The sequence below is a fragment of the Panicum virgatum genome, chromosome 9N, assembly GCF_016808335.1.
Source record: "Panicum virgatum strain AP13 chromosome 9N, P.virgatum_v5, whole genome shotgun sequence".
Lineage (NCBI taxonomy): Eukaryota > Viridiplantae > Streptophyta > Magnoliopsida > Poales > Poaceae > Panicum > Panicum virgatum.
The window spans coordinates 12,965,031-12,985,902 of NC_053153.1; the positions used below are offsets into that span (position 1 = coordinate 12,965,031).

The 20,872-nt window shown below is 41.5% G+C and overlaps 3 protein-coding genes across 7 annotated transcripts; 2 read left to right on the plus strand and 1 right to left on the minus strand.

The window, feature by feature from the left end:
- The first annotated feature begins 718 nt into the window (after positions 1-718).
- Positions 719-5,376, plus strand: LOC120692842 (glycine-rich RNA-binding protein RZ1C-like). Of its 2 annotated transcripts, none has more exons than XM_039976238.1 (2): positions 719-958; positions 3,711-5,376. In XM_039976238.1, exons 1-2 carry the CDS (start codon positions 848-850, stop codon positions 4,545-4,547), a joined length of 948 nt encoding a protein of 315 aa, XP_039832172.1. In that variant the 5' UTR covers positions 719-847; the 3' UTR covers positions 4,548-5,376. The 2 variants fall into 2 exon arrangements, with proteins under 2 accessions (XP_039832172.1, XP_039832173.1); XM_039976239.1 differs by having other exon boundaries at positions 743-3,212.
- A 1,862-nt stretch (positions 5,377-7,238) lies between these two features.
- On the plus strand, positions 7,239-12,105 carry LOC120689713 (serine/threonine protein phosphatase 2A 57 kDa regulatory subunit B' alpha isoform-like). 2 transcript variants are annotated; one of them, XM_039972098.1, is made up of 3 exons: positions 7,239-8,707; positions 10,980-11,306; positions 11,432-11,566. In XM_039972098.1, the coding sequence occupies exons 1-2, from the start codon at positions 7,466-7,468 to the stop codon at positions 11,304-11,306; spliced, it is 1,569 nt and encodes a 522-aa protein (XP_039828032.1). In that variant the 5' UTR covers positions 7,239-7,465; the 3' UTR covers positions 11,432-11,566. The 2 variants fall into 2 exon arrangements, with proteins under 2 accessions (XP_039828032.1, XP_039828031.1); XM_039972097.1 differs by lacking the exon at positions 11,432-11,566 and adding an exon at positions 11,624-12,105 and having other exon boundaries at positions 7,241-8,707.
- Positions 12,106-13,039: 934 nt separating this feature from the next.
- Positions 13,040-17,488, minus strand: LOC120691851 (target of rapamycin complex subunit LST8-like). 3 transcript variants are annotated; one of them, XM_039975049.1, is made up of 12 exons: positions 17,155-17,397; positions 17,013-17,057; positions 16,799-16,920; positions 15,880-15,981; positions 15,690-15,802; positions 15,095-15,164; positions 14,226-14,303; positions 14,024-14,140; positions 13,843-13,937; positions 13,620-13,699; positions 13,467-13,526; positions 13,040-13,390 (listed from the first exon to the last, which is right to left on the minus strand). In XM_039975049.1, the coding sequence occupies exons 3-12, from the start codon at positions 16,904-16,906 to the stop codon at positions 13,263-13,265; spliced, it is 951 nt and encodes a 316-aa protein (XP_039830983.1). In that variant the 5' UTR covers positions 16,907-16,920; positions 17,013-17,057; positions 17,155-17,397; the 3' UTR covers positions 13,040-13,262. The 3 variants fall into 3 exon arrangements, with proteins under 3 accessions (XP_039830983.1, XP_039830982.1, XP_039830981.1); XM_039975048.1 differs by lacking the exon at positions 17,013-17,057 and having other exon boundaries at positions 17,155-17,488; XM_039975047.1 differs by having other exon boundaries at positions 17,013-17,397.
- Between the last annotated feature and the right edge of the window lie 3,384 nt (positions 17,489-20,872).

Below are 20,872 nucleotides of genomic sequence, written 5' to 3' on the forward strand. Positions count from 1 at the left end.
CTAAATCATAATTAATTTATAAACACGTCTCTAATAGTACTGCAATTGTAATAATAAATGCGTAGAACTAATTTTCTAAACTAATTTACTACTACGTAACTACAAACTAAAGTATCATTGAACTCTTACTTAAATGGTTCTACTATAGCACTAATTAAATTAAATTACTCACCCCTACTTAAATTACTCATATTTAAATACGTAGTACTTAAATATAACAATATATAAACTAAATGTACTAACCTACAGATCACAAGTGCTGAATCCGGCAGGGCTTCGCCGCTTTCCTTCTCCTCACTCCTCTCTTTTTTTCTGGATTTTTGGTGGAATTTTCGGGCTCAAATGAGGAGGGAAGTGGAGGGTTGGAGCTTTTATAGGGGATACCCCGGTCGCCCGAGGGGGGGGGCGACTGGTCCCCCTGCCGCGCCCGTGGGCCGGGACGCGCGCTGGGCCCAGCGGTCGCCCGAGGCGGGGGCGACAGGCCCCTGTCGCCCGTTGAGGGGGGCGACATGGCTTTTTTTCTTCCAGGGACCTCATTGCGAATTTGAAAAAAAATATACTTAAGGCCTGTTGCCCTACGGGGGTATTTTTGAAATATTTCAAAACGGACATATATTTTTGAAATTTTTATTTTTAAAAAATATAAAAAAGAAAAAACCGCAGGTGCCTACCAATTTCACGGCCCACCGTGCGCGCAACTAGCAAATACTATCTCGCTGTCCGGTCCGGCGCTGAGGCGCTCCCTATTTGGCTATTTCCCCTCGCAACCACCTCTCTTCTCCCCAAACCCTAATCTTCCCTCTCCCTCCCCACCTCCACATCGAACCCATCGGATCGTTCGGCGGCGATGGACGGGAAGGAGGAGGGCCGGATCTTCGTGGGCGGCTTGTCGTGGCAGACGGACGAGCGCAAGCTCCAAGAAGCCTTTGACCGCTTCGGCAAGGTCGTCGACGCGCAGGTACCCGTAGTCCCCCGCTCGTATCTGTTAGCGCCTCATGCCCCGGCAAGTTTTGCTGGATCCGTTAGTTTGGTGTAGTCCACGGCGCGATTTTGGACGGTTTTATGCTTCGATAAAGGGACGGTGCGTGTCGTGGTGCAGGGTGGAAAGGTGGATCTGTGGATTGCTCTTGTGTGTGGTCCAACGGGAATCTGCTTTGCGTATGAAGTATGGTTGTGTTTTCTAGCTTTTATACCTCTCGCGCAAATAGGTGAAAGAAAAAAAAATCTTTAGTTAGAGGTAACCAAATCCTTTGGCTTCCAGAACCAAATTAAAATGATGACTACCGGGCCTTCTTGCTATGATGGGCTAAAGATTTCAGTACCATATACGGCACAATAGGAATGCAGATACATGCATTTTAACTTCTCAAAGGATCCTTCGTTATTTTTCAATGTTGAATGCTTTCTCTCAGTAATTTAACTCACTGCTCTTGTTTTGTCTATCTTTCTTTGTGTCCGGGGTCTGTTCTCCGTTCTTTGTTTGCTGAGGCTGAATGAGCTGGCAGATTTCCAGAGCTGGATTGCACAGTGATACATGTTGCTTTCCCAAGCTGAAATGTGATCGTGTTCGTTACAGTTAGATGCCTGAATTGAGCACCTCTATCCCTGTTGAATAAGGGGGGAACAGCCATTGGTCCTACTTTTGCTAGTCTTCTGCTATTCCTTAGTTCAGTTTGGTGGTCTGATGAAAATGGGACGTTACTGCCAATTAATTGAAACAGTTGGACAAGCATAACTGCCCTACCCTGGTTCTATAGTTTGTTGTCTGCAGTCCTTGTGATTTTTGAAATTCTACTCCTCCAGCACAAGAGCTGTGTACACCTGTGGAGAGCAAGCAACAGGGCCCATGTCCATGATACAGGAGGTGGCCCATTGCTCTACAGTGAAAAGATTAAAACAAAGTACAGCTGTATCGGGTTGAACCGAGTTGATTGGCTTATAAGAAGCAACAGAAATCATCTGGTTGATATAAGTGTCTGCTTGTGTCTATGGCCACGTTTTCAGTTGGGTTCATTGGCATGCTTGCAAACAGAGATCATGATCACAGTTGACTTGTTTTGATTTTTATCTATATGACCTGAATGCATAGTTCTTTACATCTTGTTACCTTTCTCAGCATTATGTGAACTAGCGACAAGCTTGATCTTTCCCCGTCCAGTATTTGTTAGAACTAGATAAAGTCTTTCTGCTATGATTTACAGCTGCAATTCTTTGTGGACACGCTTAGTTCATTGCATAGTTAAAAGCTCCAGCAAAATTTGGTTTTCCACTTTTTTATTTATTAAAACTCAAGCAACTCCTTTCTTAAGGACACTTTGCTCCAATGTTTCTTTATTGTATAATCCATTTTTTATTAATACTATTGCTGCTTGCCTGGCGCAGTGGTAGAGCTTTCCACTTGTGGCCTGGCAGCCTGGGTTCGAACCAGCCTCCTTGCACTGCAAGGGTAAGACTGCTAGATAACACCCGTGGCCCTTCCCCAGACCCCACATAATGTGGGAGCACTCGCACTGGGTACGCCCTTTACTATTGCTGCTTGCCTGCTTGATTTGGTAAATGCTTCCATTGATGGAAGTCAGAATTCGTTGAAAGTCCAGATTTGCATATCGGTGCATTGGGCAGTATTCAATGATCATGCATGGACATTTGAAAGAATACTGCTGGAACAGAAAATTGATGCTAGCCTCACCAGTGCGGACCTTTGATTCATTGTCTCTGTGTGACATTGCTTTCAGCCACCTCCATACATTGTTTTGCAGCATTGGGAAGAGAACAGATTTATTTAACATACCAGTTAGCCAGCAGCTCAGAGTTTCACTGTTGTTTTCATGGAAAATTGGAAATGGAAGTTGCTTGCCTCTCTAGGTTTTCAGCATTGGTTTAGATGACCTGGTATGTAAACTAGAAGTATATATGGCTGTGGCATATCTGCCAGATTTCTTGACACCAGAATATGCTGAAATTATTGAGAAGTTAGTTCATGTGGGTAGCTGTAAAATCGGTGCCTGGTTGGAAATAGTTCACTTTGCCAGAACATGGTGCCCAGAGACTATGACTTTGCTCCTTGTCCTGATAATGAGCTTTGCTGTTATGGGAATAGACTTTTTGATCAAGATAGTTACAGCTAGATGCATTTGTGTCAGGATTATGATTGTTCTTGAATCACAGAAATCCAGGAATAACCTAATCTCAGTGCTTCTCTCTCTCCCAAGGTAATGTCTTAAAAGTTGTCCATCAACTATCTCTAAATTTGTCCAGGAATGATTCTGGTTAGTGAAATCTGCTTCACATTGTACTATGTTAGTGTGCTATGAATTAGGTTCCTCTGCATAACTACACTTTAAGGTAGCAGTCTCAAAAGTGGCAACCTTTTTTGAGCAATGTGTTCTTCTGTTTCGAATAAAGTAGGAAGATACAATGCTGTTTTATAATATTAGTAGTAATCTTATGTTGAAATATTAGAGCAACATTTTTGTACCAAATGGGGAATTATTTTACGTAAATTAAAATATTTGTTGCCCTTGGGTTCATTTCAAAATTCAATTACTTACTATGGATGGTTCAATGCTTGTGTATGGGCTGTATGTTATTGAATTGAAACAATTGTTTCCAGGCCATTTGTTACTGACATCTATATTCTTTTCACTTGTTTTAGTATCCTTTTGTCTTCTCCACATTCCTTATATACTAATGAACGTTTTTACTTGTAGATCATGCTGGAGAGGCACACTAACCGCCACAGGGGCTTTGGCTTTGTGACATTTGAAGATCGGCGGGCAGTTGACTGCGCTATCAAAGAGATGCATGGCCAAGAGTTAGATGGTCGGAAAATTTCAGTGAACAAGGCTGAGCCTAAGATGAACACAGATGACACAAGATATGACAATGGTGGTGGACGAGGAGAGTATCGTGGTGGTAGAGGTGATGGTCCACCCCCTGGTAATTGCTTTGAGTGTGGTCGTCCTGGACATTGGGTTCGTGATTGCCCTAGTGCTGGTGGTGGTCGTTCTGGCAGATTCTCTTCTAAGTTTAGTGGTGGCAGGGGAGACCGTTTCTCTGGGTCAGACAGGTTTGGCGATCGTTACATGGATGATCGTTATGATGGTGGTCGTTATGGGTACCGTGACCAAGTTGACACAAGAGACAGGTATGCCGGGGGCCGTGATCGTTATGCCAATGATCGCTACCCCTCTGGTGGTGATCACTTTGGTGCAGAAAGGTATGGAGGTGGCCCAGATCGTTATGCACCAAGTGGTTATGGTAGGGAGCGAGAAAGAAGCTATGAGAGGGATGGAGTTCGTGGTGGTGGTGGTGGCGGCGGCGGCGGCTACGATAGGAGTGCCCCAAGGGGTGGTGGTGGAAGCTATGATAGGGATGGCCTGAGGGGTGGCATGGGTGGTGGCTATGACAGGGATGGTCCACGTGGTGGTGTCGCTGATCGTTACGGCGGTGGAGGACCTGCACGCTATGATGGAGGAAGTTACAGGGAGAGGCCTGGGCCTTATGATCGCCCCAGCAGGGGAGGACGTTTTGATGATCGCTACTGATGATCGCCCCAGCAGACTCAAGCTCTTGATGTTGCAGTTTCGTGTACCTGAATGCTTAATGTATCTCTCCTTGGCACTTTTTTTTGTCTAATTCTGTACTTCAACCGATACTGACTGATGTTGCCTTCTTTGATAAGTTTATCTGGTAGACTGTTTTTGCTTGCTGAGATCATAAATCTTGCCCTGAGCTATTACCTCATGTTTCAGTTGTTTATGGAGTGCAGTTGTAGGGAGTTGAGGTTCACAGTGATTGCTGTCATTGCTGATCTGAGTATCTGGTATGCAAGGATGATATTTTCAGAGATTGCTTGGCACTGTTGGTCTGAATAGCCGGTTTGCATGGATTGTATGTTAAGTGATGCTTGTCACTGTTGTTCGTACATGGTTGTTTGCGGGGATATATTTGCAGTGGTCTCTTGTCATTGTTAGTCTGAAACTCTGAATATCTGCAATGCAAGGACTACTGAACACCTGTCAACATGGGTCTCCTGTCATTGTCAGTCGGAATATCTGCAATGCAAGGATTATAACAGAACAGTTGTTAAGTATCCCTACGGTGGAAATAGCTGAAAGCAATTCGAAGTGCCAAAGTTTTCTGTTGCTTTTGTTACCAGTCCTGAAAACCGCTGTGTAGAAAAGCACCGAGCCAGGCCATTTTGAGTGGGCATCTTCTACTTGCTAGGTAGAGTGGTGTCTGTGATGTCTTTGTATAGCAAACCAATACAATAGGTAGCATCGTTCCTTTATTTCGTTTTCATGTCATGGTTTGCCGGTGATGGCTTTTGTACATAACCCTAATAATATCTATAAATCGATTCGAATATCTTGTGAATCTGAGCATTCACATTGCTTGAGTCCGGCGATTATTTTCAGTTTCATCTTAGCACGGGAAAGTATAGAGCGACACCGACGGCAGAGGCCTTAGAGTAGAGGCACCGATAAAATATGGGAAAAATTTCAGTTGGGAAGAACACGGTGCGGTTCGTCCAATCATAGCCGCTGCCGCCTATCGCCGTCTCCGCATCTCTACCGTCCAGCGTGACTTATCCAAAAGCTGCCCGTCTCTATCCTCCTCCGTCCTTGGACTTGGACTCGTCAAGAAAAATCACAATCTTTGGTTTCGTAATATACTTCAGTCCACCTCTTTATGTTAATATATATTAATAACATGTAATCTATGAACGGCCCCGGTAACGCCAAATTGTTAATGGCCGTCTTTCTCAAGTGAAAGGGAGTTATGGTGTACTTCCTCTGTCCCTTTTTAAGTGTCGCCGTTGGTGTGCGTGTCACAAATTTAACTTGATTTGTAGAAAAAATGTGCAATATTTATATCTCCAAATAAATTTGTTAAAAAATTAGACTAAAAGATCTATCTAATGATATTAATTATGTATCATAAATATTAATATTTTTTATATAAAATTAATCAAAGTTATTTCTCGGGAAGCGAAACAATTATGTAGGGATGGAGGTAGTACACTTCTTTTACGTTGATCGAAGAACTGCTAACATGGACGCTGATTGACGAGTGATATTGACCTTACCTCTTTATGCTAATATGTATAGTAGTATGTTATTAGTGGAGTGGATGGAACCCACTAGCTGCGGACGTTTTCTTTTTGAAACTGATAGTCTGAGGCGAGCGAAAGTTAACTAAGGGTGTGTTTAGATGAAACACAAATTTTTTTTGCGACGAAATCTTGCTAATTTGAAATATTAAATGAAGTCTATTTACAAAACTTTTTGCACAGATGGGTTGTAAATCGCGGGACGAATCTAATGATGCTAATTAATCCATGATTAATCAATAATTAGCCGATGGTTACTGTAGCATCACTGTTGCAAATCATGGATTATGTAGGCTCATTAGATTCGTCTCGCGATTACAGCCCATTCATACAAAAAGTTTTGTAAATAGACTTCATTTAGTACTCCATGCATGTGTCGAAACATTCGATGTGATGTTTTTTTTTTGCGTTTACGGATTCTTGGGGTGGAAAATAAACAGGGCCTAAGCAGTGCGCGCTACTTAAACAAGGTCCGGATGGACTACGCGACGTCCCCTCCCCTTTTCCTTTCTCTCTAAAAAAAAGTCAAATCTGGTATCCTATAGAAGATGTGTTTGGAGATACTCCCAAGAGATCAACCATATATAATTGTTAAGGTAAATTATGTGAAAATCATATAATCTCAAGATAATAAACCCACGCACAACTTGCTATCTTGTAAAATAAAATCTTTGCTTTTTTTAAGTCATTGATGCCAGGCAAGTAACGTAAAACTATATGGCACAAACACTGAAGGCACAATGATTAATCTATTAAATCTACCATAAACCTTATTTGTAACTTAGGATTGGTTCCGCCTCTCTAAATTAGATCAAAATATTTAGTGAGTTACAACAATAACAAGTAGTATTGAGAAGATATAATGTTAAATTTAGACGAGCATGCCTAATTGCCTATTTTGCTTCCAAGCAAAGCCCGGTCCAGCCACATCAACGCCACCATTCTACCAAGCGGAGCGCCACTCTGTCCCATTTATCCGGCCATGGAAATGAAAAACCGATCAAATAACCCCAAAATACAAAAGAAACGCCTCCCATAAATAAATACAAAACAAAAAACGCCCGAAAAATAAATCCGAAAATCCCCATTCCTCCTCCTCAGCCTTCCCCTTCCTTCCTTCCCCATTGATCCCCCCTCCCCTGTCCTCTCGTCTCCTCCCCTCCCATCGCCGCACCTGACCGGCTGACCCCACCTCCCCACTGCGCTCCCTGTCCCTGCCACCTGGGACCCACCGCCTTCGCCTTCCCGTCGCCACCAAATCCCCAAATCCCCGAGGGAAGAGGAGGGGATTCGTTGGCTGATCGATCGGCCGATCCGCCGCCGCCGGCCTCCCAATCCGCCGCTGCCGCCATGTTCAACAAGATCATCAAGCGGGGGAACCGCAAGAGCGCGCGCGGGGACAGCGCGGAGCCAGGGGCGCGCCCCGCCGCGCCCTCGTCGTCCTCCGGGGGAGGCGGTGGCGGCGCGGGGGGAGCCGCGCCCGTCACCGTTAACCACGCCTCCCGGGCCTCTGCCGCAACGCCGTCCTCGCCGACCTCGCCGCACGTTGCGCCGTCCGCGCTCGCGACCAACCCCGCGGCTGGGGCTGCGTCGCCGCCGCTCCTCGAGCCGCTCCCGCTCCTCCGCGATGTCGCCGCCGCCGACCGACCGGGGCTTCTCCTCCGCAAGCTCCGCCTCGTCGCCGCTATCTTCGACCTCTCGGACTCGCTCAAGCACCCGCGGGAGAAGGAGGCCAAGCGTCAGGCGCTCCTCGAGCTCGTCGATTACGTGCAGGCCCCCGCGCAGGCCGCGGGCGCCAACGCGCCCGCGCGCCTCCCGGACCACGTCCAGGAGGCGCTCGTCGCCGCCATCTCCGCCAACATCTTCCGCCCACTGCCGCCCGCGCTGCACGAGTCCGCTGCAGCGATCGACCCTGGTGCCACGCCGGATGACGAGGAGGAGCCCTACCTCGACCCCGCCTGGCCGCACCTCCAGCTCGTCTATGAGCTACTGCTCCGGTATGTCGTGTCTCCCGACACCGACACCAAGGTTGCCAAGCGGTACGTGGACCATGCCTTCGTGCTCCGCCTCCTCGACCTCTTTGACTCCGAGGATCCCCGTGAGCGTGAGTACCTCAAGACTGTGCTCCACCGCATCTATGGCAAGTTCATGGTACACCGCCCATTCATCCGCAAGGCCATCAACAATGTGTTCTACCGGTTCATCTTTGAGACGCAGCGACACAATGGCATAGGGGAGCTCCTTGAGATCCTTGGAAGCATCATTAATGGCTTTGCCTTGCCAATGAAGGAGGAGCACAAGCTGTTCCTTGCCCGTGCTCTCATCCCCCTGCACAAGCCCAAGTCTGTTGCGATCTACCATCAGCAGCTATCCTATTGTATTGTTCAGTTCGTTGAGAAGGACTACAAACTAGCAGATACTGTGATCAGGGGACTGCTCAAATACTGGCCAGTCACAAATTGCCAGAAGGAGGTGTTGTTTCTGGGAGAGCTAGAAGAAGTGCTTGAGGCCACACAGCCTGCAGAGTTCCAGCGTTGCATGGTGCCACTGTTTAAACAGATTGGCCGGTGCCTTAACAGTTCTCATTTCCAGGTACTGCTTTAATTTATTTGCTGGGTTCTGGTTGAGTATATTTTCATCAGCATGCTTGTATACATTAACAATGGCATTTAGTCAAATGTGCTCCATATGTTTCGTGATATGCCTTTTGAGTGGGTATTGCTCCAAATGACTATTTGCATGTGGGGGAAAATAAGCTATTATAACAAGGCGTTATGTTATCAATATGAAAAATGACATTGCTGTATTGTGATGTGCATGTTCTCGCAACCTAGCATAAAATTTCTTGAAGCCTATGCAAACTAGTTTTCAGTCAAGTGTACACCGCCACTGATAGTTAATAGTTTTGAACTTGTATTTGTGGTATGCCCTTTATTGATCGCCCTTCATAGCTTACTGTTTGAGGTATAGGTTTGCGTGCTTCTTGGCTGCAAGGTCATTTTGGGGTTTACCAGCTGCTTTGAGAAGTCAGAAACTTCGCTGCAGGGATAATAAATGTTTCCATCATTTTGGCACATTCTTTCTCATCAAACTTTTTGCCTGTAATTAGCCAGCAAAGCAAATATTCTTTCTGATACAGTAGAACACACCTGGTAATAACTAATTGTTTCCAAACAATGTTGTAGCAACTTGATAGCTTTCCCAGGACAAATGGGCCGTATACAAGAACCAAGGGCAGTCATCAAGTGTTGGCAATATTTATAACAGTCGTGGCATATATGTATTGAGTTTCGAGTCTTGCAATTTGAACTATTTTACAAAACTTGAATGCTATTGAATTGAAGATTTAAGTTGACTTGGAAACAAAACTTGAATGCTATTGAATTGAAGATTTAAGTTGACTTAGAAAATCTCTTTTCCCTTTTGTTTTCTCATGTTATTGTTTTATGTCACAGTTTATCCAGTTTTTAGTGGACTTTTGTAGCATGTATATAAGTTCAATAAGTTAAAATAACTTGACCACTCACCAATGGTAATAATTTTCCTCCAGGTCTCAATCATTTTGTTTTTGGTTGTGTACTATAAGTGTGTAGCTAATTCATCCTTGTGGCCCATATGGTCATATAATATTGGCCCGTATGTCGCGTTACCTTTTTAGTATAGGAACATAACCCTCTGCGCTACTACAATAAAGTTTGCTGTTCTAGACTACTCCCTCCGTCCCAAAAAACAAGTCAGCCTAGGAATTCTAGGACAAATTAATAAGAAGGTAAAATGACCATGTTTACCCCTGTTTATTACCCATATTTGGCACTAATTGATTCTTACATGCACATGCACTTTCTAAACAGGGTAAGATTACTTGTTTTTTGGGCCAAATTTTGAATCCTAGAATGACTTGTATTTTTGGATGGAGGGAGTACTCTTCTGTAGTTGTAACATTTCTTGTATCCCATTTACTCCAAACCCCTCTGTGCCTCCTCATGAAATCAGTTGGTTATAGTTATTTGTTCAAACTTCCCCTGTATTGGGTCCAACCATTTTCCTCTAGTGTATGGTTAAGCATTTCAAGAGCACCAGTACTCTGCGGGTGTTAAATACTGGATTGTGGTGCTTGCTGGATACTAATTTATGACGGTTTCTGTTCCACTTGATCATTATGCAAGTATAATGCACTGTCTTCTTGAATAGTCCGTTCATGCCTCTTCATACTGCAATACTGAGTGTTGGTTGATAAAGTGGTCTGAGTCACTCTCAACTCATGAAGTTTGGAGTTGGTTTCTAGCTAAACACATCCATTTTAGCAACTATGGTGCAGTAATTTCTTTTTTTCATTATAGTGGTCGATTATACTATTGGAGACTAGATACATGATACGTTTTGGTTGTATACACCCAAGCTATATTGTTTGCACAAATGATTGAGATTCTGTTTCTTGGTTTTACACTCAAACCATCATACCTTACTGCAATATTGTGGCCTTGCGGGCACCAATACCAGGACCTAATGGAACAATTTGCTTAATGGTCCTTTCTCTGCTTAGTTTCATCTCATCATGTATCTCTGCGCCATGTATGTCTCAATGATGGCTCTTCCACTCAATGATTTCTTTCCTGCTCTTCGCCCATGAAAATATTTTTTTCCTACTACTTTTATCATTTTTTGTAGGTATGATAACCCTGCTAGGTATATTCTGCAATGAAGAAATAAAAAAAAAATCAGCTATCCTTGCCGAACAAAATTTGCTCCCTATTGTTAGTTCTGACAAGTATTTCACTATATTAAGCTGCTAGCTCCTGCTACTGTGATACATGACCTCTCCATGTCTGATTCTTTTGCTTGATTATTGATTTTCCTTTTTCAGGTTGCTGAGCGTGCGTTGTTCTTGTGGAACAATGATCACATTGTAAGCTTGATAGCCCAAAATCGTGGTGCTATATTTCCAATCATATTTGAAGCACTTGAGAGGAATATACAGAGCCACTGGAATCAAGCCGTTCATGGTCTCACTGCAAATGTGCGCAAGATGTTTTTGGATATGGACAGTGAGCTATTTGAAGAGTGCCAACAGCAGTACATGGAGAAACAAGCAAAAGCTAAAGAGATCCAAGAGCAACGAGAATCTGCATGGAGACAATTGGAAGCTGTGGCTGCCAAGGCTGCTGGAGATGACATGGTTTTGGTCAACTAGGTAATATAACCTTCCTGCTTCATTTATTTGTTAGTGCTTGTGTTCGTAAGTTGTTTTTAATCTTGTAACCTGAAACTGTATTACTCTGTTTATGTCCTTTTCTTGATGTTCTCCCTTTGTTTTAGGATTTCTGTGAGATGCATTGCCACTTTTTGTACTGCTCACCTTTTGTTTTGACTTGGTCATGGCAGTTGACAAAAAGATGGAATATATCTGTATTGAACTTTCAGTTGATTATGGACATTTATTTTTTTTAGTAATTTGTAAGACCCACAAGTATGCAAACATCGTTTGAAAGCATGTTTATGCTTCCTCAGATAACTGCTCACTTACCCCATGAGCATCCATGTGCACCTGTCGAGATGACAAGTTATCGGTGCCAGTTGCTGTGCGCTCATATCAGCATTGATGACTTGGGATTTTACAAGCATCAAGGAAAAAATGCCAGACTGAGTTCAGACACAGTGGTGGTAGTGAAGGCCAGTTCTTGCAGAGTTTCTTTGCCAAGAGAGGTCCTGCCATGATTCCCAGTCCGTCCTTTGTTCAGCCCCTCCTTTTCTGTTCCATTAATTTATGAATAATCAGACCCTTGTATTAATCCTTCATTGTTTGCCCTAGTTTCCTACCCACAATTGGGATAATCCAAGTAGAAAAAATGACTGAGCTAGATGTAAGCTTTTTTTTTCCTTTCTTTTTTGCTTTTTACCTGTTGTCTTTTTGGAGTTATTCAGTTCATGTGTATGGAAGTAACAACACAAATGGAGATAAAAGCTCTTTTAACTTAGTCTTTGGCGTGATAGCAATACAATGGCTCATATGTAGGAACTGCTTTGATGTTCTGTTGCTGAGGTTGTTTCAGCAATAGAATGGCATACCTTGCGTTCCGCTGGATTAAGCTTTGGTTGCATGCTAATTCGTGGGGAACCTTAGGATGCCGATCATAAGCCCCTTGCATTATTTTCACCTTCAAGTTTAGGGTGTTTTGTGCTGTAGGTCTTTGTGTCAGTTTGGATGTCACTCGTTCATTTCTATGTAATCAGTTCATCTCCAGTTCCAATTGCCCGCTTAATTTATTTCCTGACCATCCAGATATTTTGCAGCTCCTGACCACCTGAGCATGTGTCTTGGTCAGGCGCTCTTGGGTTGAGTCGAGAAACAAATTTAAATCGGTGCAGCAGCCTCTCGAAAACGCGATGCTCACGTGAAACTGTGAAAGAAAGCATGTCGGCAGGGAAATATCGGAGTGCTTGTTCCCATCGCGTTCACGTGCATGGTACTGACTCCTACAGAAAAAGGAGCGGCCGTGCTCGCGCTCTCATACCGTTTTGTATTGAAGGTAGGCGAGATTTTCTACTGCGATGCGTATGGACCATGCGTTTTAGTAGTCGTTAAGCGCCTCCCTAACTGAAAGATAATAATGTCGTGTCACCAGCAGCCACTTGCGTCATGTAACTGGCCAGCCGAAAACCGAAAGCGACGCAGCCTATTTGCCGTCGTTCTACGCATACTCTGATAAACAAACTGTTCCTTCCATTTCAATACGATAGGATGCAGTGGGGTCTCCAAGAATGAAATCCTGGCCATGTCAACGAAACTGTAGTCTAGGAAAGTACGTTCAAATATACGAATGTGCTAATGTGGTATTTCAAAAATCTACCCAGGGATAATCTAATTATTGGCCGTATATCACAAACTCGAATCTTGTAACGTGTGCACCCCTTGTAAAAAAGAAATGGAGGGAGTGCTTTAGGCTCCAGTTCTGCATAAATAATTGTATATCAGCAAATTCCTAAAACAATTTGACAAATACTAGCATCCAAATTACCTCGAACGAAACTCCAGATATGGTTGTGTACAGTTTCATTACAGTAGCCACATGTTCTCAAGTTACAGCAATGCTGGAAACTAGGCAGTCAGAGCTATGTACATAATACAAAGTTCTACGGTGCTTATGACTTATGAGGGAGCTGATTCAGCCCCGTCATGTAAAGCACAACAGACGGTTGCCTTGTGATGTCCCTGGTACACCCTGATGGCCTCTCCGGTCGACATCGTCCACAGTCTCGCAGTAGTATCAGATGAAGCTGCATGGCAGAAAAATTCATCTGATTAACTCATGAATTATATGGAACATAGAGTGACGTAAGCTGTAGTTTGTACCTGTAATCAAATAAGCACCATCAACTGAGAACACGCAATCCCAAATCCAGCGTTGATGACCTGAGAAATTGAGAGCCCGCGATGTTTCAGGATCACATTCAGAAAATATTATAACTTTTGGCTAAATTGTTGGAAAAACACTCAACACATTACCTACTAAAGTTCTTTCTAACTTGAAGCCATCAACATTCCAAATCTTTACAGTGCTGTCAGATGATGCTGTTGCAAGATACCTACAAAAGTTCCCAAAACAACACGTGGTACTGAGTGAGTTAAGCAATTCTTGAGCTGTGATGAGCAGACGGTGCTTTACAATGGAATATTACTGTCAAATGCATTTTGATAAAAATGGATAGCTATGTAATGAGCACGTTACCTGTTAGGATCGCAGAATTCTGGCGAAAGTAGGCACTTCAGAATGTAGCCATCATGGGCTTGCAATTTGTGGAGGGGTTCAAAGCAGGTAATTGTCTGCGTAACAGACTTCATCAGTTTGAAAATCTATAGATCACAAGTGACTATGTACGACAGCTGTTCGGTCAGTACAACTGACTGACCTGTGTACCCTTAAGTAGGCGCCAAACATAACATGTCCCACGGTTATTTGCAGCAACCACCATACTCCCATCCCACATGACTGTCAGAGATCTTACAGCAGTATCCACCTCTGGTACCTGGATAAATGGAATCAACACATCAATTGTGTTCTTGCGTATCACCTACCCCAGAAGAACCATAATAAGGACTTTTTTGACTCACCAACTCACAGCTGCATGAGTTAGCAGCCAAATCCCACATACGTATGTTTCCATTTTGATCACCAGATATTAGTTCTTTCTGAAAAATTGGGGATACAATGTTACCAAAATCGAATGGCAAGAAATCAATATAATAGTACATGTAGAAAAAATGCTGGGACATTCCAATAAATGCTATTCAATTTATGTATAAGAAAATGAAGTTACAAGGGACTCTGAAGACCAACAGAGAGAGACTTGGGATCTATTACACAATGGAGTTGCTTATAAAAGTACCTAATAGTACCTAATCTTTTGCTTAAAGCAGTTAGCTGAAAGCATAACTTCCAGAGGCACAATAACATAAGCCTTAGTAGCACGGCACCACAGGACACAGCAAAGTTAGTATCAACTGAAATTTAAGCTTTTAGAGCCACAACAAAAAAAACTTAACAAAAAACAACACCCAGGAACTGAAAGCTGAATTTTAGCAAGCCAATGGAAATAGTAGGAGAAACTCGTGTGTGTTATCATTAATATGCCTAGTCAAACTGTATCGCCAACTCTTGTTTTTTTTAAAAAAAATGTATCACTAATGGGAAAAATACTACAGACAAAATAAATTAAACCATCTCCATAACTTGTTATAAAGGCTTGTTGCATGTTCACTTCACTCTCAGTCTCTAACCATGGTTAACATCAGGCACCACAACTAAATGTTGAAAGCTATGGATACACAGGAAAAAAAAAGTTTCACATTTGCATGCATGCAGGCGTTATGTGTCAGCATATTGCAATACAGGTTTGTCAAGAGAACCGAAAATTCCTGTCATTACCTAAAGACAGTATTGAAGTATGCAGAAGACAACAACAGAATAAAATGATTCTAACCTGATTTGGGTGTAGGACTACTGTGTTGACAGCTGCTCGACTTTCATATTCTCGCTGACAAGTCGCAGTCCTGGAACCAAAGATGCACAAGAACAAAGACAAATATCAAAGGCATAAAATAAATTATGGTCCAGAGATTAGTAGCATAAGCATTGTACATAAATTAGAAGGCTAATAGCAATTCTCGTATAAGAGGTTGTACGAAATGTGGATTTTTTAGATTAAGGAAAATCCGGCCTCGACATCTCACAAGCGAGAGTCCATAGCCAGTATGAAATGTGGATGGATCAGATTAAGATCTCATGTGGAGGGATTCTTCATAGATGATTTCTTAATTTTTTAGGGCCTATCATGCTCTTCCATGTGGCATTTGTTTTTCCATACATATAGTCCCTCCGAACCAACCTGATGACTATATGGTGGATTGGTGTGTTTGCATGATAACACCTGGAGATGGATTTGCAACGAATTTTCCTCTTAATTATAACTTAGAATATCATTAAAATTTACACAAGAATAGCAGGCCAAGAAAAAAAAATGGTTTGCAACTCTAGAGATTGGAGCCAACCAAGACAAAAAGTTTTTGAAATCTCACCGTAAATCCCAGATTCGCACAGTACCATCCTCTGAACCTGAGTACATCCAGTTACCATCACAATGGAACCCCACAGCCATAACATTACTAGTATGTGAGTCATAGCTAATTACCTGCCAGGTGCATTCTGATTAAATATGGAAAAGGAAATAATGGTCCACAATGGCTGCTACTGTAAACAGATACATACCGGTTGAGGGCTATTTGAGTTAACGTCAAATAGACGGATATGAGGGTTGCCAGCAGCAGCTAAGAAACGCTTGTCTGGGGTTATCTCAAGGCGATTAACTTGCTGCAAATGATAGAGGTACATAACATTAGTATAAAACTAGATTGCTCTAATCAAGTGAATCATCATAGCCCAAGCTTTGGTCCATAAGTTACTATGTGTACATAGAACAATTTTTGTTTTGTTGCACAGCATGTCAATGAAGATAAGCTCAATTTAACAATCCAAATCAGCCTCACTGGTTTTGTAACATTTGATAATATATTGCAGTAACAAAAATTGTGCCTACCTCATTGGTTTTTGTTGGCTAGTATCAGTCACATTGACAACAAATAGAGGTACCTACCTCATTGGTTTTGTAGCATAAAAAATGCACAAACCGAGATCATATTAAGCCAAGATTCTTATAAAGAGTACATCTATAAAAAACTTAGTGCGGTTATCAAAATGAAAGAAGAAAATATAGGAAACGTGACTATGACAAACAGCAATAACTTGGCATCTAATAATGATTTGTTTTCACCAGTCAAAAAAAAAGGAATCAATAAAGAAAATCATCTTATCTGTTATTCCCTCTGTCCCATAATGAAGGCGTATTTTGATTTGAATATGACAAAATTTATAAATTTTGAGCAATGATTAGTCAAATTATGTCTGGACTTAGTGTTCAAAAATTGCATCATATACCCATGTTTGAAGGGATTTTATGACAAAAAATGATTTTCTAGTAACTGACAATATATTGCAAGAGAAACTAAAGGTTAAAATTTAACTTCGAAGACTTTCTCCTAAAAATACTAGCCTTTCATTGATGGATAGACAGATGGAGTATATGTAAACAGAATGATAAGAGTTCTAATAACCCAGAGTCAATACTTACAGAGTCTGGGTACTGAATCGTGCGATAACAGCGGCCGCTCTTGGCTTCCCAAAACCTGATTGTGTGATCATAGCTTGCAGTTGCTAGAATGACAGAAGGTTGCGCCATTTTGCACCTTTAGCCTGCCAATACATCAACACTACACAATATGAGGGTGTTCCTTTGGGTATATTCTTCTAGAGGAAAATTGTGTTAAACACTTCATTTGTTGTACCTGTACCACTAAACCCTGCTAAATTCATAAACCCGTTGGCTCGAACTGATCCGCACAACCAGTAGTTCAGATACACCCACCAGCGCATTCAAACTGACAAGGCCCAGGGAATAGGGCACGACGCCGGAGCAGTCACACTTACAGGGGCTAGCGGAGGCGAGGCGGCCAGGATGCTGGATGGCCAGCGGAGGTTGCGAGCCCCCGCTGTCCTGCGGCGCTGGCGCAGCCCAGGCGCACCGCCGGGTGGCCCTGTGGAGGGCCTCGGGTTGACTGACGCTGACGTGCCGCCGGTCGTCTGGATCGGGAGGAGCAAGCGCCGGGCGTGGACGGCGGCGGTGGCTGTGGGCCCGCGCTCCCGTGGCGGAGTTGTTGGGACTGGGCCGGCATAAAGAAATGGGTCAGTTGGATCCATGCCGCTCCAATTTCTTGAAATTGGAGCTCATGTTGAAAATCATGCCACTATGATATCCAATTTCACGGAGTTGTGGTGGCATGAATCGAATTTTACCTAAAGAAATCGCTCGCTGGTTCGCGTGCGGGCTAGAAGTAGGACTGGTGAAAGCCAAAATAAGAGAGATACACGAGTAAAAATGATTCTCTATTTTCTTCTTCTATGTTTTATCTATGCTTCCCTTATTTTTCTTAGGCTTTCATTTGTGTATAGGAGAGATGAAAAATAAATGTATCTTACAAAATAATTATATCTTATCTTTTCTTCTATTTTTATCTATGGTTAAGTTAATTTTCTTACGAATCCCAGCCTCTGCACATTTATGGAAAAAATCTTGGTGCTTAAAACAATCTTTCCCTCCACTCCGTGCAACGCGGAAGCCTACAACAATGGATACACCTTTTTATGTTAATTTTCTTAGCCTTACATTTGTGCATAGGAGAGAGAGATACAAATGTACCATACAAATTAATTGTCATATATATAGTTACAGAATCAACACAGAGGTATTAGATATTACTTTCTACTCCTCTGTTCCCTCTATTTCTAAAATATAGATTGTTTGAGATTTTCTGGATTTATAAAATCTTGCTCGTACATAGACATACCTTATACTAGTTGAATACCCCGCGCGTTGCTGCGGGATTTTAGAGCAAAAATATTAAAGTTCAATGTGCTGAAAAGATAGAGTTATGAAATTACAGGTAATTTTAGCATTGGAGATATATGACATGGTTGTATATAAAAAATGCTTAAATACTGATGTTGATGTATATATAAGAAGTTATAGTTGCTGAAACTGATAAAAGAGGAACCATAATAGTTACGATAAGGACTCTTTAATGTTGAAATGGAAATGTCTGCATTATTTTGTGAAGCAAGAGATTGGACTTTGCATCGACTCTCTTTGGATAAGTCAAGTTTTTACAAAAAAAAAAATTAAAAAAATTAAGTGTGGGCAACACAGTTGTGTAAAATATTGATAATTGGAAAGAATATATTTTGTTTAATAGTTTCATTGGACAAATGTAGATATTTGAATTGGTTATGGATTCTCCACCATCGTGATCCACATTACTGTAGTATAATAGGATGTTAGAAATGGATGTGATAAAAATGAACGAGGGATCTTAGCACATACATTATTTTTTTGACGTTTTATTGCTAATTCCGTCATATGACAATAATAAAATCAAGTAAAAAAGGTAAGAACTCTTAGTGGGTTGTGGAAGGCCAGGATATGAGGTTTCATTCAGATCCAATGATGGAAATAAAATGATGATGTGGCTTCACCACATGTGAGAGAAATAGCTATTAAAGATTCTTAGTGGGTTGCACTTATATATGACAATAATAAAACCAATTAAAAAGGTAAGAACTCCTAGTGAGTTGTGGAAGGCCAGGATATGGGGTTTCATTCAGATCCAATGGTGGAAATAAAATGATGATGTGGCTTCACCACATGTGAGAGAAATAGCTATTAATGACTCTTAGTGGGTTGCACTTATATAAGATACTAGTTGAATACCCGGTGCGTTGCTGCGGGATTTGTGGACAAAAATGTTGAAGTTGAGTCTATTGAAAAGGTGGAGATATGAAGTTGTAGTCAATTTTAGCATTGGAGATATATGGCATAGTTTGTATATAAGATATGCTTAAATACTAAAATTGAAGTACATATAAAAAATTCAAGTTGATGAAACTGATAAAAAGAGGAATCGTAATTGGTATGGTAAGATCGCTTTAATTTTATTTTAGGAGAAAATGGAAAAAGTCTGCATCATTTTGTGAAGTGATTCGACTTTGTATCGACTCTTTGGCTAAGCGAAATTTATGCAAATATTTTTTAAAATGAAATGTGAGGAATGCAGTTGTGTGTGAAATGTTGATAATTGGAAATATAGTTGTACAAATATAGTTGTATCAAACAGTAAAATATTAAGGAGGAACCAAACATAGTGTCAATATCAGAACATAATGAATGAATGTGTAACATTGAAGAGAAGAGACCTGGAACAATCCTTCACGGTGCTCTTCCTGCATGCCACAGTGATGCAAGACAAAATTTAAGAGTAGCAAAACAGCTGGAGAAGGCAAGGAGCTACCAGAACCGAATGTAATAATGAAGTCGAGAGTGTGTGTAACGCTACGATGGCTTCGACTAAGCAAAATATATAGAGCGTTGGGTTCTACAGATCATGAGAAGTGGAAGGGGTGGTGGTGGTAGTGTATTGTTAGATAGAGAGATTTAAGGAAATGACAGCTTGGATGATCAAGTTACAAACATGAGAGAAATGAAGAGACATAGTAAGGTGGATGAAGGAGTGCTTCTTCCATTATTGGTGGCTCAATGAGGATTGAGAGAAATATAAATTAACATTTTTCTAGTGGGATGCATCAATCTTAGAAGACAGAAATACCATATGAGACTAATTGTTTTTCTTTTTGTTAACGTTTCCTAGTGGGATGCATCAATTTTAGAAGACAGAAATACCATAGGAGACTAATTGTTTTTCTTTTTGAAACAAATGTGGATTTATTTATTAATATTAGATAGACTAATATTTAATTGATAAATGAAAATAATGTTCATGATACAATGATAAAAGAAAATAAAGGGAGGGGATTTAACATATGTATGTTGCATAGAGTAATATTTAATTGATAAATAAAAAAATTGGTTGTTGGGCTTCTTCTTTATTTATACTTTTGATGAACCGCAACATATTGAAAAACATGACTGAGAGAAATAGAAACTATAACACTTAGTGGGTTGATGACATAGCAACATGTCACTTAGTGGATTGATGACGTGGCAGCACGAGGATTGAGAGAAATACAATTATGACACTTAGTGGGTTGCATCTATATAGAATATATAGATATATAGATATATAGATTTAGGTGCATAGCATGTATTATGAATATAGAAAAAAAATAAACAACCTACATTTTAAAATGAAGCACTATGGTGGGCACAATTAAAAATCGCACAATTAGCTCAGGCATGAATTAGTGATTAGGTCTTTTTTAGTCGGTCATTATCTAAGCCTACATATTGAAGGGAGCTCGTGGAAAATATCTTGCTCCTCTGTTGAAGTACCCTCGGTAATCCTCAGTTTAGCTGTAGCAGTTAAATTATAGACGTTGCGCATAAAATGATCTTTTATACTATACTCTAGTAGTAAATAAAATACAGATTTGCTCCTTGTCATCAGATGTTAACTGATCAACCGGATTTGAGTTACAGTACTCTAGTCGAATTTCCTAGTCCTAGCAAAAAAAAAAAGGTAATGACTTAACAAAAAAAAAACATCCAAAATCCAAACCGCCGGGACCGAGAACATGCAAGCAAAGCGGAAGGCCAAAGCCCAAAAGTCTCCTCGTCCTAGGTCGGACCCTCCCTCCC